The sequence below is a fragment of the Panthera pardus genome, unplaced genomic scaffold (assembly GCF_024362965.1).
Source record: "Panthera pardus isolate Hobbes unplaced genomic scaffold, ASM2436296v1 HiC_scaffold_15, whole genome shotgun sequence".
Classification (NCBI taxonomy): Eukaryota; Metazoa; Chordata; class Mammalia; order Carnivora; family Felidae; genus Panthera; species Panthera pardus.
The window spans coordinates 9,372,614-9,390,836 of record NW_026526710.1 but is presented as its reverse complement, the minus strand read 5'-3'; the positions used below and the strand labels follow the sequence as shown (position 1 = coordinate 9,390,836).

At 46.8% G+C, this 18,223-nt stretch overlaps 1 protein-coding gene across 2 annotated transcripts in view; it reads left to right on the top strand.

Moving 5' to 3' along the window:
* Window positions 1-2,558: 2,558 nt before the first annotated feature.
* KSR2 (kinase suppressor of ras 2) overlaps window positions 2,559-18,223 on the top strand; it is a 433,928-nt gene continuing 418,263 nt past the window's right edge. Inside the window, exon 1 of one of the 2 annotated variants that reach the window (XM_053902087.1) lies at window positions 2,559-3,548. In XM_053902087.1, the coding sequence (XP_053758062.1) occupies window positions 3,369-3,548 (180 nt within the window). In that variant the 5' untranslated portion in view covers window positions 2,559-3,368. The remainder of the gene's footprint in view (window positions 3,549-18,223) is intronic. The other variant, XM_053902086.1, reaches the window with a different exon arrangement.

Sequence of the window (18,223 nt, the reverse complement as noted above, 5' to 3'; positions counted from 1 at the left end):
TCATCATCATCATCATCATCATCACCTATTTAAAGGCATTCACATTGCTGCCGCAGCCACCGGGACTAGAGGGGCCAAGATTCTGAAACAATGTTGAGGTGAGCTGACGTATACTGCTGCCACTTTTCCCCTTGCGGAACTTGCAAATTGGGGGACTTGGAATCTAGACTTTTCCCAGGTAAGGCTGCTGCTGCTGGGGGACAGAGAAACCAGCAGAATTTTGGCAGTGTCCTAGGGCTGGAGAGACAAAATTAGGGACTATCCTAGAGCAAAGGGAAGGGTAGTAAAGTGAGCTTGATAGATGGTGGTTTTCCCCTTAAGACATTTGGCAAATTCTGAAACTGTGCAGGCCAAGAGGCTAGAAGCCAAACAGAAAGCCCCTGAAAAACAGAGGAGAGTGTCCAGCAGTCTTGCCATACTCTGGCTATAAGGTTAGAACACAGGGCTGGGGGGGGGGAGGGGCCTTGGTGAACACCTAAAGACCTTAGTTGGAATCTCTAAAAGGCAAAGCCTTAGACGCAGGAGCCAAAGTTAGATGATATCTTATCAAAACCACAACCCAGCCTCTACCCAGCTTAGCTAAGATGCTCAGTCCCCTTGCCATCTGCTTCCAGAGGGTGGGGAGCCCTCTCCAGAGTTAGATATTACCTGGAGACTTTATATATATTTTTTCATACACAAATGTTGTATGGCATTCAACAAAAATTACAAGGCCTGACAAGAGACAGGACCAAATGACTGAAAATAAATAGAAAAACAGGCAATAGAAACAGACTGTGCAGGTGACTAAAGTACTGGAAGTAAACCAGGGCTTTAAAATAACCATGATTAATGTATTTAAGAGAAACAAAGCAAGAGAAGGAGAAAATAGATGAAAAGAGAATTTTACTAGAGAATTGGAATCTATGAACTTCATAGTCCAAGAGACTGAGAATATAGAGAACGCATTTGAGCTCCTCACCAGCAGAGGGATTTTGAAAATGCTGATTCAGGTCTATATGAGCTGGAAAACCTTATGGCCCAGAGTCTGAGGGGGAAAAAAAAAGTCTGCCATCACTGGCTGTCATTCTCTGTACCTCTCAAGTGGCTTCCTTTAAGGGACACGTATTGTACAATGTGTTCTGAGTCACTCTGCTCCACAAACTCAGTTGCCTGGCATGGAGCTCTGTTTACCTGGAGAAAGAGGAGCCTTTTGCTAATTATCCTAAATACATCCTTCGAGCAATGTGTGTTGGGAATACTAGTAGTTAAGATGTTCAAGAAGTTGAAGCCTCTCTGGGATGACCTTTGAGTTGACACCAAGTGACAAGGAACCAACCAGGAGAGAACTAGGAAATGTGGTCTGGGCAGAGCGGACAGAGAGAGTAAAGAACTCTGAGGCAAGAATATGTTTGGTGATCAGTCAGGGGTGGACAAGCTTTTCTGGAAAGGGCCAGATAGCACATATTTTAGGCTTTTAAGTCACACAGTTCCTTCTGCAACTACTCACTTTTGCTGTTACAACAGTAAACACCGACATAAAAGGAATGGGTGGCAGTTGTCCAGTAAAACTTTATGGGCACTGAAATGTAGAATTTCTTCTAATTTCCACACGTCACAAAACCTTCTTTTGATTTTTTCCCCCCAACCATTTAAAAATATAAAAACCATTCTTAGCTCTGGGGCCATAGTTTGCTGGTATAAGGTCGTTTAGGTAGGCTGGTATCAGATCGTGGAGGACATTTCAGACATGGTAACAATCAGGTTAAGGCCAAGCCCCTTTCCCCCTCCAAATGGAAAGCCATTCGTCAGGGTAACTGCAGGCCAGGGTACCAAACCGGAGATGCAGCTTCCTACAGCTCATGGAAGATGATCAGGTTTGTTTTATTTTTTCCCATTCACGAGAAAGAACAAACGAACAAAAAGACAGGCAGACAGACAGACGCACACAAGGCTCAAGGAAGACGATCAGGTTTGTTTCATAACACACACACACACACACACACACACACACACACACACACACACACGCACACACGCACACCGAGCCAGAGAGGACGTGAACAGGTTCACGCTGACGTTTCTCCAGCACGCACTAAAGGTTTCAAAGTTGGGTGCACACCTGCTCCCAGCCCCAGCGCACCTGCTGAGCGGTACTCCGGCCTCGTCTCGCGAGAGCGTGCCGTAGTAGTGGCCGCCACCCCCGCCCCTCCCCCTCCCCCTCCCGCCCCCGCGCCCAGCCCCCGAGGCCGGGGGCACTCCCCGCCGGCTGCCCCGCCGCGCGCTCCTCCCCCGCGCCCCCGCCCGCCGGCCCGCACGCACGCACGCCCGGTAGTAATTTCCACGCGAGCTCCGCAGCCCCGCGAAGCCCGCCCCCAGCCCCACCGCGCCCCGGCCCGCGCCGGGAGCCGGCCCCTCCGCGGGCAGGTGCGCGAGCCTGCGCGCGCCGCGGCCGCCTCCTCCCGCGGGTCCCTGGCGCGCCGGGCCGGGGCGGCTGCGCGCACGGCGCCGCTCCACCAACCCGCTCCCCGCAGGTCCCTCGCTCGCTCTCCATCCCTCGCCGGCGCTCGCTCCCCCCCCCCCCCCCCGCCCTTTGATTGACAGGCAAGATGTCGGTGTGGAGCGAGGCAGGAGCGAATGCAGCAGCCGTCACCCCCGGAGCCCGGCGGCGGCAGCAGCAGCAGCAGCAGCAGCAGCAGCAGCAGCGCGAGGAGGAGACAGCAGCCAGCCGCAGTCGCCGCCGCAGCCGCGGGAGCAATGCAGACAGCATCTTGAGGACGCGCTAAAGCACCCCAAACGGTGGACAATGCCGTGTCACTGCAACTGGGAGGGGGGCAAAGCAGATTTTTTTTGACATAAAAGCCAGCCAGCCAAAAATATATAAATTTGCCCTTCACGGAGCCGGTGTGTAAAGAGTGAGCGCTGTTTTCCTTCGCCTCCTCCTCTCCTCCTCCTCTCCTCCCCCCCTTCTCCTCTTTTTCCTCCTCCTCCTCCTCCTCCTCCTCCTCCTCCTCCTCCTCCTCCTCCTCCTCCTCCCCCCCCTCCCTCCTCCCCCTCCTCCCTAAGTGTACAGACAGCATCACATCACCTGGTTTGCTTCTGAGAAACAGCATCTCTCCTTTTCAGGGACCAGAGACTCAGAGAGAGGAGACATTCTAATGGAGTCTGCTTGATACCCCAAAATAAAATAATAAATTTTGGCTCTTGTCCCCTCCTCCCACCCCACCCCCTCAGCCCTGTGTGAGATGTTGGGTTTCTTCTTCATGAGACATTGTTGAGAAGTCGCAGTGGTTGGAGAGCGTAGGGGGTAGACTACCTCTACTCCCCCCCCCCCCCTCTTTTTTCTCTCTGGGAGGAGGAGGAGGGGAAGGGGGCTTGCCGAGCAAGCGATGGATGAGGAAAACATGACGAAAAGCGAGGAGCAGCAGCCTCTGAGTTTGCAAAAAGCCTTACAGCAGTGCGAGTTGGTCCAAAACATGATAGACCTGAGCATCTCCAACCTGGAAGGGCTTAGGACCAAATGTGCCACCTCCAACGACCTCACACAAAAAGAGATCCGGACCCTGGAGGTAGGTGTCGCCTATGGGGGGAAAAGGCAATCTTTCCTTCCCTTTCCTTGCTCCCCACCACCCCCTTTCCTTTGATTCTGTTTGTTGGGGGGGGGGGGGGAGGGTGTGGGAGGGTGGCAGGGCGGGCACGATTTGGTTTTCTGTGATTTATCTTCTTTGCAAAGCCTGCACTGGATGTCCCTTGACTGTACCGCTGTCATCTACGCTTGGCTGGATGTTGGTAGTAGTAGTAGTAATTGTTATTCTTTATGTATTATTATTCCTGCGGCTGTTATTATCATTTGCTTCCTCTCCGAGGAGTGAGTTCTCTCTTTTTTCCGCTTCTGGATTTGTTTATATGCCACGGGGGCTTGTGTGCTGGGTAAGACATTAAGGCGCTGCAGAGAACCCACGTGACCTTGCGCATTCTGCAGGTGGTCAAAAGGTGGTTTTTGCTCCCAGAACGGGGCTGCCTATAAATATAGACCTCTTCTGCTCTGGGCCTCCTTCGCAACTCCGCGATTGCTCCTTGGAATTTGTTTTTGCTTTTGTTTTTGTTTTATTTCAGTGATATACATGTCAGGAGGCAAGATGCATTAAAAAAAAAAAAATCCCCTTTGAGCTACCCGTTTCCAAATCAAATCGTTTGATGCAGGGAGCTGTTGCAGGCCTGAAACGTGTAAAAAGATAACAAAAAAATATGCCTGGATCAGCACACACAAGTGGTGTAGGAAAATACTCTTGAATCTCCATAGGACGGTGAGGAGAGGGGTCGGAGGAGGAGTCATCGCTGGCGAGTTGTAACATTGTCTCCAACAGAACTTGAGGGGGAGTTTGAAGCAGTTTGGGGGGTGGGGTTCGATGCAAAGTTACTCAGACAGAAGATGGCAGAATTTATTTCTTCCGAAGGCCATTTGGTCAAAGGAGGAAGGTTTCAAGAGCCTTAGAAAATGTCTGGTGTGCACGTAATCACTGGGCATCCACGTTTGTTGGAAACATCCGAAGGGTTCCACTCACTTCTCCTTCAAACCAGCTGTACACACGGCTTGATTAAATTTGGGAACTCCTATTAGCTGGCATTTGCTGAGGGTGGTGGCTGTGGGGCTGGAAGCAAAGTAAAGGGGTTCTCCCTCTGGCGAAGCAGGCATGTGCAGTGCTGGGGAGGTTCCCTGTTTCCAGCCCACGAGTTTCCAAGGCCTGAACTCTTCAGCCCCTACTGAATCTTGGAGCCCTGTGCCTGGGTTCCAGCACGGATGAGCACCGCTGTCTGATTTACTTTTAAGTCTTTTTTTTTTTTTTTTCCTCCATGATTTTAACTTTGGTTGTCAGCACACAGAAAGGTCATCAGTTTGAAAGTGGAGTGTGTGTGTGTGTGTGTGTGTGTGTGTGTGTGTAATATGCTGTTTGCTACCCTACAATGCATGTCTGTGTGCCCCTGTCATCTGGGAAAATTTCCGTCTTGGTGTGAGCAGTGCCCAGGATAAGATTCTGTTCAGAACTGCGGGTGGTCAGTAACTAAATAACTCAAAAGGGCCACCTGAGTTCTCTTCTGGCCCTTGGAGTCAGGAGTCCCAGGTGCTAGTTCATGTATTACTGTGCGCGTTTCTCCTGTTTTCTTTTCCTCTTTTCAACATGCCCCATCCTCTGATAACTCCTTGATGATGGTGATGGTCACAGCATATCCTGGACTCCATGGCTTCTTTTCTGCATAGAGGTTTTCTTTGCAAACTGGGGGATGGAGTTGCCGGAGGTTAGAGTTATTGGGAGTGCATCTGGGTGTTAGTTTCCTGGTTCCGGGATGCCACAGATCCCTGGTTTCGAGATTGCTCAGGGAAGGGTCTCCAGCAGTCAGGCCAGCTTCTTGCTTCTCAGGTCTCTGGGGCTGGGGTGGGGACACTGAGGAGGGGCTGAAGACCCCGGGTGCAGCCAAGTCCTGCCAAACCTCATCTAGGCTTTGGACCCGAGGCTTTTTTTTTTTATCCCCCAAACTGTCACATTTTGTATGTTAAAACAGTCTGAGGGAGCTCATTGAAAATGCACATTCTCAGCCTCTAACCCCAGAGACTCTAATTCAGGTGGGACTGGCAGGAGGCCCAGGAATCTGCATTTCATAAACAGTCCAGGTGTTTCTGATGCATGTTTTCACATCGACACTTTGAAAAATACCACCATAATAGGAGGTAGGTGGCATATTTCTGCTCTTTGATGGTAAGGACTCCCTGCTCACAAACACTGGAGTAAGTAGTGAATTGAACAGACCATCCCTGAAAACCGTGATAATAAGCAAAAGTTAGTAGCGTGCATATCACCCCATATACAGCATGGACTTAGCTTTCAAGATGTGTACTGCATGGTTAGGGAGACAAGGCTAATAATAATATATGTGTGAAATAATGATGAAATCCAAACAGCAAATAATATGGGAGACAGCATGTAGGTCCATTAGGAACGTGTTCAAGCTACACGAAATGGAAAATCCAAGCGCAGTTTTAAAGCAAATGATGGCTTCTTTTTCTTGTATCGCAAGAAGTATGAAGGTATATGGCTGCTTGAGTTGGGTCAGCAAGTTAGTAATCTCGGGACCGTTGTCTCTTTGAGTTCTCAATGGCCTCTTCCTTTTGGTTGCAAGATGTCTTCTAAAGCTTTAGCTGTCTCACTCAGGTTCAAGGCAGGGAGGAGGGGGACCGGGCGAGGAGCAAGCAGGGATAAAGGGTTCATGTCTTTGTTTCGCTACCTACCCCACAGATGATGTTGAATTATCTCTTCTTGGCCAAAACTTGCTCAGATGGCCAGTCCTTGCCTCAATGTTGGGAGGTGGGGACGTGGGGACACTATGGTAAGTGGTTTAGATGAGTCATGGTCCATCGCCTGGGTTGACTGGTTGCCACCCCATACATGCTGGCATGGAAGAAAGCATGAAGGGATATTGGGTGGATAGCCAACAACAAGGGCCATGGCGTGTTATCAGGAGGTAGTCTAGCAGAGAAGAAAGACCATGACCTTTGGAGTTAGACAAGTAAAGTTGTAAATTGTAGCTTTTCTACTTACTTTATCTTGGGCTAGTGATTTAAATTTTCTGACCCATGGTTTAATTTTTGGCAAAGTGGCAATAAAAGAATAACATTACCTATTTCAGTAGTTACGAAGATCGAAAGGGAGGACATTTTCAAGGGCCTGGTGCCATTTGTAACACAGCTGCAGGTGCTGAATAATTGATAGTCATGATGATGATGGTGGTATGATTAACATTACGTGGTGTGGAATAGATGACATGGAAGGGAACAGCTCAGATCAGGGGTAGAAAGGGAAGAGTTTGAACAGCATTTCCGAAGTGTGTTCTGTGGGTCCCTTGGTCTGAAAAATTAGCATTTTTCATTCTTCCGGCGAGTACTGAAATCCGGGCCCTGTACTACGTGCTGGTGGTCAACAAGTACTCTGTAGACAAAACGAATTCCTTGGAGAATTTGGCAAAGGTTGAGCTAAACAAAGGGAAACAGGCATCTTTATTGCAGAGACTTCTCAGAGCCGTTAACGATACCATCTATGTGCACGGTGACTCCGAGAGAGTGTGGAGTCTGCGGTGTTTCCTTTTTCCAAGGATATCCCTTGGGATTGATGTTCCATAGAATACACCCAGGGAATCATTTGGCAAAGCAGTTAGGGTAGCTCTCTTGGTTGGGGAGCTGGGGACCCTGAGCGCAGAGAAGGATGGGGAGAGCTGGCAGGTGGAGAGAGCTCGCTCAGCAAGAACAGCTAACCAGATAAAGGTATTTCACACCAGTTCGTGCCTTCGTGGGGCAGCTGAGAGACCAGTTGGTCTAGAATGGAGAGTACCTGATAGAATGTCATAGGAAATGAATTTAGGTCACAAACTCTTGAGATCTGACTAAGGACAAGGGAGCCAGACTGACAAAGTTTCACTCCTTTGAGGAAGGAGATAGAAGTCTTCAAAGGTTTTGGAGTGAACACAATAAAAAGTTGTTTAAAGGTTAGCCTGCCAGCAGCCTGCAGCAAGGGCCAGCAAACTCTTTCTGTAAAGGGACAGGTAGTAAATAGTTTAGGCTTTGTGGGTCATACAGACTGCATCACAGCCTCTCAGCTCTGCCGTTGTAGCGCGTAGCAGCCGCAGACGGACAGTTTTCCACTGCAGCTTCATTTATCGCCCCTGAAATTGAAATTCGATGTAATCTTCACATGTCACGAAATACTATTACCCCCCACCCCCCCTTTTTTTATGTTTAAAAATGTAAAAACTATTCTTAGGTTGTGGGGCCTTATGAAAACAGGTGGTGGGTCAGATTTGGCCCAAGGGCTAGCTTCCTGATCTCTGACCTCTAGGGTGGATGATGCGGTTCTGCTGATCTTGCCCACATCACTCATGTGGTTGTGTGGTCATCAGATGGCTCGCTGGGCTGGATGGCCCAAGGTGGCCTTGCTCACATGGCTGGTGGTTGGTGGGGGGACGTCAGTTTTTCTGCACATGGCTTTCCAAAAGGACAGCTGGATTCCTTACCTCGTGGAAGCAGCCATGTTCCAAGAGAACAAGCCCCTTTGCACAGCCCCTCTGAGGCCTCTGCTTCTGTAACCTTTGCCAGTGTCCCATATGCCAAAGCACGTTAAGTGGATAAGCCCAAAATCAATGTGGAAATGTCTATCTAAGGGTATGGATTCTAGGAGGTGTGGTTCATCGGAAGCCAATGAACAATCTCCTATAATCATGTAACAGCTATGGAAGAAAAAAAAAACCCAAACCCCAAAATAAAACCAAAAGAGCATGGGAAAGAGGGAGGGTCATGGGATGGTCAGCAGAGGCCCCCTTGAGGTTTTACTGACTTGAGGAAGCAAACCAAGACGTATCTGGGGAAGGGACCAGGCAGAGGGAAGAGCAAATTTCTTGGGTGGGAACGTCCTTGGAGTGTCGTTACAACAGCAAGCAGACCACTGTGGTTGGAGTTGAGTGGGTGGACGGGCAAGGGGTGAGGGACACAGTGGGAGACAGAATCAGGGCCCTGGTGATAGCTTTGATAAGATACTTGGATTTTGTCCTGAGTGTGAATGGGGAGGTGACTGACTTAGATTTTTAAAAGATCCTTCTGATTGCTTCAGGGAAAATAGACTGTAGGGATTAAGAATGGGGGCAGGGATACAGTTTGGGAGATTGGTGTGCAGGAGTCACTGTGCTCGGGACTATTAAGGTGGTTGGCGGGATGGGGCCGGCGGCTGGATTCAGAAGGTCAGGTGTGCACGAGGCGTTCATGAATCAGATATGGGGAAAATAAAGAAGGGAGGGTTATCCCTGGGTGTTTGGCTTAAGAACTGAGCGAATGGTGGTGCCTTTATTTGAAACATGAGGACTAGAAGTGGGATAGGTTGGGCTTGATGGTCAGGTCCTGTTTGGACATGTTCCATTTGTCAAGTAGGCAGTTGGATATTCCATCCTACAACTCTTGAGGAATGCTGGAGATACAAAATGCACTTAAAATGTCAGGAACAGCTTTTCATATCATTAAATATTATTAGTGGCTGCGTGCTATTCTATGGACGTACCATAATTTAACAAATCCTATTGTCAGATCATGTACATTTACAACTTTCTGTCATTATAAATAACGCCACAGTAGATATCCTTGTGGTTTGTAGCGGTCCTTTGATTCCAGCCCAATTGCTGAATCCAAGGCTATGCCAAGTTTCAGGACTTTTGGTAGGTTTTGCCAAATTACCTTCCCCCAGCCGTGTGAAAAGGGCCTGTTCCCCCCCATCCTCAGTATGGGTTTATGCTTTATTTTTTTGGTTGCCTATGTTTTGATGACTGAGAGCTCAGGGTTTAAGGAGGCAGTTGCTTCAGGTTAGAATCTCATTCTTCCTGTTTCTAGTTGGGAAGGAGCTGGGGACCTGTGGACATAAGAGGAATACTTGGTTTTCCATACAAAGCGGCCCAGCCTTACCCCCTTCTGCCTTGTTGTCATAAAGATATGGCAGGAGGTGGTCTCACAGCTCCGAGTTAGTGGCAGAAGTTATTTCGGAAGGGTTCACTATCCCATCTGGGTTTTTGGAACGGATCCCGTTAGGGAGCTTGTGATTTTTCATCCTCGAATGGACAGAATACTGAGGAGTCTTCCTCCTCCCTCCAGAGAATCGGTCATTTTTTGGGCTCCCACCCTCTGGGCCCCAAGTCTTGGGACCTGGCCTTCCTCCTTGCCCTCAGAGTGCTGCTTTGGAGCTGGGGAATGGGGAGGTGTCCAGAAGCTGAGGAAGACAAGGGACACAGGGCAGCTGCGACAGAGGATGGAGAAGCTGAGGGACGGGGAGGAGAAAGTCAAAGCAGGGACTCATTGTCTGCAGGGTTTCTGTGACCCTTGCAACATCTCTCCAGTGGGCAGTGACTGCAACAGTGGTTGTTCCTGTTTTACAAGTGAGTTTACTGAGGTTTAGAGTCACTGATGTGACCCAGTGTGACCCAGTGTGGAGGTTAAGACAGCCCCAGATACAGGAAGAGGTTTACTGCTCTACTGTGGACTCCCCAAAGGTGGCATGGCCTGGAAGGGAAGACGAGAGCAAACAGAGGGCAAAGGGGAAGTGCTGGTGATTGAGTTAATGAGAATCATCATGGTGGCTCCCTCTGCTGCTCATATACTTTGAGTTCATGGGTGACTTTATAGATGAAAACTATTGGAGAGAAACATAGAACCAATGGAGACAGAGTAGGGCATCCACAGAGACAAGGAAGAATGAGAAACAGAGAGGGAAACAGACCTGAGTGGTGACTTCTGACTGAAATGGTATAAATGGTGTGATTATATTGGTATAAAATACACACCAAGTTCTGACCTCTTAGTATGAAGAAAAGATCTCATATGAAGGAAGATCTCATTAATAATGTTTTTAAGTTTCTTTATTTATTTTGAGAGAGACAGAGAGAGTGAGCAGGGGAGGGGCGGGGTGGGGGGGGGAGAGAGGATCTGAAGCAGGCTCCGTGCCCAGAGCAGAGAGCCTGATGTGGAGCTTGAACTCGTGAACTGCAAGAGCATGACCTGAGCTGAAGTTGGATGTTCCACTGACTGAGCCACTCAGGAGCTCCACCATTAATAATATTTTATATTGACGACATGCTGCCATGATATTATTTCAGAGAGATTGGGTTAAGTAAAATTTCTTAAAATGAATTTCAACTGTATCTTATCCCTCTTTTTTCCCCTGAGGCTACTACAGAATTTTAAATTACACAGGTGGCTCACTGTATATTTCAGCTGGACAGTGCTGCTTTTGGCCATTGAGGTGGTTTCTCTGTTTTGCTGTAGTAGAAATCTTGTTCTTGATAAAGACTGAGAATATGGCCCCCCCCCCCCCAGGGTTACTAGTCAGCCATTGATTAGAGCAGTGGATGCATTCCAAAGACACATGCCCTGAGTTTCCCTGGATCAGTAGGAAAGTGATATGAAGGCTCAGAAATAATAACTTAATTGAGTCTCTAGAAATTTTCATGGATTCTTTTTTTTTTTTTTTTTCATGGATTCTTGAAGTAGTATCACTTAACGGTTAGGACGGCTTGGGATCCACAGTAAGATTGCTTGGATTCCAGCCTGAGTTCAAGGTACACTAGCTAAGTAACCTTGGGCAAATGAGCTCTCCTTTCTGAGCTTCAGTTTCCTGGCTTATAAAATTGGGATCACTTTGCATAGGATTGTTATGCTGATTACATGGGATCTTGCATTAAGGAGTTGAGCGGAGCGCCTGGCACAAGGCAAATGCTTAAAGGTTGTTAACTTTGATGGGTTTCATGATCATCCCCCCATCCCCGCCAATAGATTGGCTCGGGGAGGTTAGGGGATCTCAGGTATCCAGGGAGGTGCCACCCTTGAGTGTATCCTTCATTTATTCAGTGGATCTAACTGAACTCCCAATGTGTGAGAGCAAGGAGTGAGAAGAAACCCGTAGAAGCCTTCCATCCTTCCATGGGATGACGGCACACCTGCTGGGCTGCAGGTGACGTAAGGGAACAACATTCTGATACTAGGTATGGATCTTTGAATTCGCCCACAGATGACTCACTCCCCATCAGTGCCTGGCAGGCTTTAGTCTTTAAACCGTGTGCTCAGCTCACCTCCAAGCTGGATAACAGTTACGGGGTTGGGCCTTGTAGCTCCTGAACTTCTCTTAAGCTTATGAGGTGAAGAGAACGGTGGTATCCAATTGCTCAAAAATCATATTCTCTATATTCTCTCAAGATAGAAGGATGCTTAAGGGGTTGGCTAGGTGTCCAGTGTGGTGATTTGGGGTGAGCACTACCTCCTATGGTGGCCTCTTAAAAAATTCATTTTTTAATGGCAGTAAAATATACATAGCATAAAATTTACCATTGTAACCATTTTAAAGTGTGCAACTTGGTGGCACAAAATACATTTACAGTGTCGTGCAACCGTCATCGCTATTTATCTGCAGAACCTTTTCATCATCGCAGATAGAAATCCTGTGCCATTGGGCAATGAATGACTCTCCCCAGCTGCATGGTAACCCTGCTTTCCTGTCTGTACGAATTTGACTATTGGGTATCTCGTGTGAGTTGAATCGTATGCCCTGTACCTTTTGTGTCTGGCTTCTTTCCCCTGGCATTATGTTTCTAAGGTTCATCCACATTGTAGTAGGTGTCAGTTCTTCATTTCTTTACATGGTTGACTAATATTCCATTGTATGTATAGTCCATATTCTGTTTATCCAGTCATCTGTTGATAGACACTTTTGAGTCGCTTTCACCTTTTGACTATTGTGAATAATGCTGCTTAGAAACTTCGATGTACAAGTATCTGTTTGAGTCCCCGCTTTGAATTCTTTTGGGTCTGTATCTAGGAGTGGAATTGTTGGGTCATATGGTGAATCTCTGTTTCATTTTTTGAGGAACTGCCGTACTATTTTCCACAGTGGCTACACCATTTTACGTTTCCATTGGCAAGGTACCAGGGTTCCAATTTCCCTACATCGTTGCCAACACCTCCTATTTCGGATTATTTTTTCATTAATTTTTTTAAAATTATAGCTTTCCTACTGGGTATGAAGTGGTATCTCATTGTGGTTTTGATTTATAGTTTCCTGATGACTAATGATGTTAGGCATATTTTCATGTGCATATTGGCCATTTGTATGTCTTCTTGGGAAAAATTCAAATTCTTTCACAAGGGCAGCCTTTTGATTGGGGTGAGTTATAGTGGTTGGAATTATTCTCTGTCTTTTGAGTTGAGTCTGCTCTCTGATGACTTAGATCCTGTGGCTCTAGTCTCTGGAACAGAGAGAATGAGGCCACTCCTTCTTCTGGCTGAGAAAACAGCCTCAAGAAGAGTCTGCATCTAAGATCTGGAACCCACCAGGTAGAGACAAGAGATAGCTGTGCGCACAGACTCCTGACAAGTCTCTGGCCCAAATTCTGCAGGCACCACCTCTCTGCTGTATCCTCTGTTAGTTCCAGTACAAAATTCCAGAATCTGGAGTCATTGGCAATGGCGAATTTCCCCCTTTGCGTGTGCACCTCTCCTAGCCAGAGAATCATGCTTCTAAGAAGTAGTTGTGAATGTTTCTCTGTGTGCTCATCCTCAAAGGCGCTGGCGTGGTGCTTGGGCGGGGTTGGGTGGCTTGGACTCCAGCAGTAAGGGAAATAGGTATAGAAAAGAACTCATCAATCAAGTGAGGGCATTCTGGGACTTTATTAGTTAGGAGGCAGAACACATTTAGATGCCCCTTTTTGTATTTTTACCTTTATCTGGCTTGGAGAAACAGAGCTTTGTGATAAACCCTAAAAGCAATATTATTTTAATATGTTGCTGGATTTAACCCATTAATATTTTGTTGAGGGTTTTTGTGTCCATGTTTATGAAGGATGTTGCTGTGGTTTCCTTTTTTTGTACCATGTTTGTTTAGTTTCTGTATCAGGTACACTGGCCTCATAAAATGAATTGGGAAGCGTTCCCTATACTTCTGTCTCTGGAAGACATTGTGTACAATTGGTTTTATTTCATCTTAACATATTTTAAATGCTGGTAGAATTCAGCAGTGAAACTATATGGACCTAGAGATTATCCTTGCTATTTTTGGGGTGTGGAAGTTTTTGAACTATAAATTAAATTAAAAAAATTTATTCTTGGGGTGCCTGGGTGGCTCAGTCGGTTAAGCATTTGACTTTTGCTCAGGTTATGATCTCATGGTTCGTGGGTTTGAACCCCATGCTGGGCTCTGTGCTGACAGCTCGGAGCCTGGAGCCTGCGTCGGATTCTGTTGCCTCCCTCTCTCTCTGCCCCTCCCCTACTTGCGCTCTGTCTGTCTCTGTCAAAAATAAATAAACATGAAACATTTTTTAAAAAAAATTTATTCTTGGGTGAATTTCAGAAGTTTGTGGCTCTTAAGGAATTGGCACATTTTATCTAAATTGGTGAATTTACATGCCTAGAGTTGCTCCTAGTATTCCCTTATTATCCTTTTAGTGTCTGTGGGATCTTTCATTGCTGATGTCAGTAATGTGTGTTTTTTCTCTTTTATTCTTTGCCAGTCTGGTTTATCAGTTTTAGTCACCTTTTCAGAAAATCAGGTTTTGGCTTTATTTATTGTCTCTGTTGTTCTGCATTCAATTTGGTTAATTTTTGTTTTCATTATTATTGCCTTCTGCCTGTTTTGGCTTTATTTTGCTTTTCTTTTTCTGTTTTCCTGAGATGCTTAGACTGTTGATGTGAGGCCTTTCTCCTTCTCTGAGTATTTATTGCCACCACTTTCCCTTGGAAGACTGCTTTAACCGCACCCCACAAATTTTGATACGTTGTATTTTCATTTCTTCCTCTCCGATGCATGTATATTTTTCAGGCGCAGTGTTGTTCAGTTTTCAAGGGTTGTGGATATTTTCTGTTCTTGACTTCTGGTTTAATTCACTTATGGTCCATGAGGACATTTTATGTGGTCTCAATTATTTTAAAAAGCTTAGGGTTTATTTTATGACCCAGAATATCTTCTGTCTTGGTGAATGTAACGTGTGCCCTTGCAAAGAATGTGCGTCCTGCTGTTGACGGGTACGGTGTTGTAGAACCACCAATTGGATCCAGTTGGTTGATGGTATTGTTGAGATCCTCTATATCCTTGTTGATTTTCTCTCAAGTTGTTTCACCGATTACACTGAGAGGAGTGTTGACGGCTCCTCCTGTCATGGTGGATTTGTCCCAATTCTTCTTGCAGATCCATCAGTTTTCGCTTCATGTATTTTGAGCTGTTTTGTTCAGTGTATACACTTGTTTTCTTAGTGACTTGCCCCTTTTCATTGTGTAAAGTTACCATTTATTCCTAGTACTTTTTCTTGCTCTGGAAACTATTTTCTCTGATAATAATATAACCACCCTAGCTTTTATTTTTTTAGGTTTTTAAAAATTGAGGGAAGGGGTGCCTGGGTGGCTCAGTCAGTTGAGCATTTGACTCTTGATCTCGGCTCAGGTCATGATCTCATGGTTTGTGGGTTTGAGTCCTGCATCGGGCTCTGTGCCGACAGCATTGCGCCTGCTTGGAATTCTCTCTGTCGCCCTCTCTCTCTGCCTCTCCCCAGCTCATGCTCTCTCTCTCTCTCTCAAAATAAATACATAAATAAATAAACAAACTTAAAAAAATTAAAAAGGGGCGCCTGGGTGGCTCAGTCGGCTAAGCGTCCAACTTCGGCTCAGGTCACGATCTCACTGTCCATGGGTTCGAGCCCCGCGTTGGGCTCTGTGCTGACGGCTCAGAGCCTGGAGCCTGTTTCAGATTCTGTGTCTCCCTCTCTCTGACCCTCCCCTGTTCATGCTCTGTCTCTCTCTGTCGCAAAAGTAAATAAACGTTAAAAAAAAAATTAAAAAAAAATAAATAAAAATTAATGTAAAATTCATATAACATCAAATTCAACATGTTAACTACTTTATAGTATACAATAGAATGTTTTTTAGTATATGCTAACTGTTGTACAGCCATCACCCCTATCTAATTCTAGAACACTTCCATCACCACATACACACTCCTTACCTTATACAGGTACACCTCAGACATATTGTGGGTTTCAGTTCCAGACCGCTGCAATAAAGTGAATATTGCAATAAAGTGGGTCAAATGATTTTTTGGGTTTTCCAGTGCACATAAAAGTTATGTTTACACTACACTACAGTTTAAGCGTGCAATAGCATTATGTCTAAGCAAGCAATATATATGCCCCTTAATTAAAAAATAGTTTATTGTCTGGGCACCTGAGTGGCTCAGTCGGTTGAGTGTCTGACTCTTGATTTCGGCTCAGGTCATGATCTCGAGGTTCATGAGCTCAAGCCCCACATCGGGCTCTGTGCTGAAGGTGTGGGGCCTGCTTTAGATCCTTTGTCCCCCCCACACCCCCTGCTCCTCCCCAGCTAATGCCCTCTCTCTCTCACTCTCTGTCTCTCTCTCAAAATAAATCAACTTAAAAAAATTAAAATAGTTTATTGCTAAAAAATGCTGATCCTCATCTGAGCTTTCGGCAGCCTCTTTGCTGGGGGAGGGTCTTGCCTTGATGGTGGTGGCTGCTGACTGATCAGGGTGGGGGTCGCTGAGTTGGGGGTGGCTGTGGCAGTTTCTTTTTTTTTTTTTTTTTTAAATTTTTTTTTCACGTTTATTTATTTTTGAGACAGAGAAAGACAGAGCATGAACGGGGGAGGGTCAGAGAGAGGGAGACACAGAATCTGAAACAGGCTTCAGGCTCCGAGCTGTCAGCACAGAGCCCGACGCGGGGCTCGAACTCACGGATCGCGAGATCATGACCTGAGCCGAAGTCAGCCGCTTAACTGACTGAGCCACCCAGGCGCCCCGGCAGTTTCTTAAAATAAGACAACAATGAAGTTGGCCCCATTGATTGACTCTCCCTTTCATGAGCAGTTTCTCTGCAGCAGGTGATGCTGCTTGATAGCATTTTAGCCACAGTGGAACCTCTTTCAGAATTGGAGTCCGTGCTCCCAAACCCCACCGCTGCTTTCTCACTTAAGTGTACAGAACATTCTGAGTGCTTCGTTGTCACGTCAGCAGTCTTCACGGCATCTTCACCGGGAACAGATTCCATCTCCAGGAGCCGCTCTCTTTCCATGAGAAGCAACTCCTCCTCTGTTCACATTTACCACGAGTTTCTAGCAATTCAGTCCCATCTTCAGGCTCCACTTCCAATCCCAGCTCACCCGCTGTCTCCACCCCATCTGCAGCTCCTTCCCCCACTCAAGTCTAGAACCCTCCCCACTCCTCCATGAAGGTTGGAATCCACTTTTCCCACGCTCCTGTTAACGTCACTATCTTGACCTCTCCCGTGAATCAGGAATGTTCTCAGTGTTCTCTAGAACGGTGAAGGTTTCCAGTTGACTTGGCCCAGATCCGTCAGAGGACTCACTGTCTATGGCAGCTCGTCTAGCCAGATGTATTTCTTCAATAATAAGACCTGAATGTGGAAATGACTCCTTGGTCCACGGGCTGCAGAGTGGACGTCATGAAAACAGCATTAATCTCGTCGTACATCTCCACGCCATCAGAGCTCTTGGGTGACCAGGTGCACTGCCAGTGAGCACTAATGTTTTGAAAGGAATCTTTGTTTTCTGAGCAGTGGGTCTCCACAGCTGGCTTAAGATATTCAACAAACCACGTTGTAAACAGATGTGCTGTCATCCAGGCTTTGTTGTTCCATCTGCAGAGCACGGGCAGAGTAGGCTCAGCATAACTCTTAGGGACCCTCGGATTTTCAGAACAGTAAACGAGCAGTGGCTTCCACTCAAAGACACCAGCTGCGCTAGCCCCTAACAAGGGAGTCAGCCTGTCCCTTGAAGCTTTGAGGTCAGGCGTTGACTTCTCCTCTCTGGCTACCAAAGCCCTACACGGCATCCTCCCCCGACCAGCGCTTCCACCTGGACTGAACATCTGCGGTTTAGTGTAGCCACCTTCATGAATGATCTGAGCTAGATCTTCTGGATAACTTGCTGCAGCTTCTACACGGACACCTGCCGCTTCACCCTGCACTTCTGTGTTATGGAGATGGCTTCTTTCCTTAAGCCCCGTGAACCAACCTCTGCTAGTGCCACATGTTTCTTCTGCGGCTTCCTCACCTCTCTCAGCCTTCACGGAACTGAAGACAGTTCGGGCCTTGCTCTGGATCAGCTTTGGCTTAAGGGAGTGCTGTGCCAGGTTTGTTCTGCCATCCAGACCGCTGAAACTTTCTCCAGATCGGCAATAAGGCCGTTTCTTTCCTTATCATTCGTGTGTTCACTGGAGTAGCACTTGTCATTTCCTTCAAGATCTCTTCCTCCGAATCCACCCCTTGGCTGATGGTTGGTGCAAGAGGCCTAGCTTTTGGCCTTGTTCAGCTTTTGATGTGCCTTCCTGACTACGCTTAATCATTTCTAGCTTTTGATTTAAAGTGAGAGATGCGCAGCTCTTCCTTTTACTTGAACACTCCGAGGCCACTGTAGGGTTATAATTGGCCTAATTTCAGTATTGTGGTGTCTCAGGGAATAGGGAGGCCTGAGGAGAGGGAGAGAGACGGGGGAATGGCCGTCAGTGGGGCAGTCACAACACACTCATTTATCAGTTATTTTGCCATCTTACGTGGGTACGTTTTGTGGCACGCCAAAACAATTACACTAGTAACATCAAAGATCACTGATCACAGATCATCATAACAAATATAATAATTATGAAAAACTTTG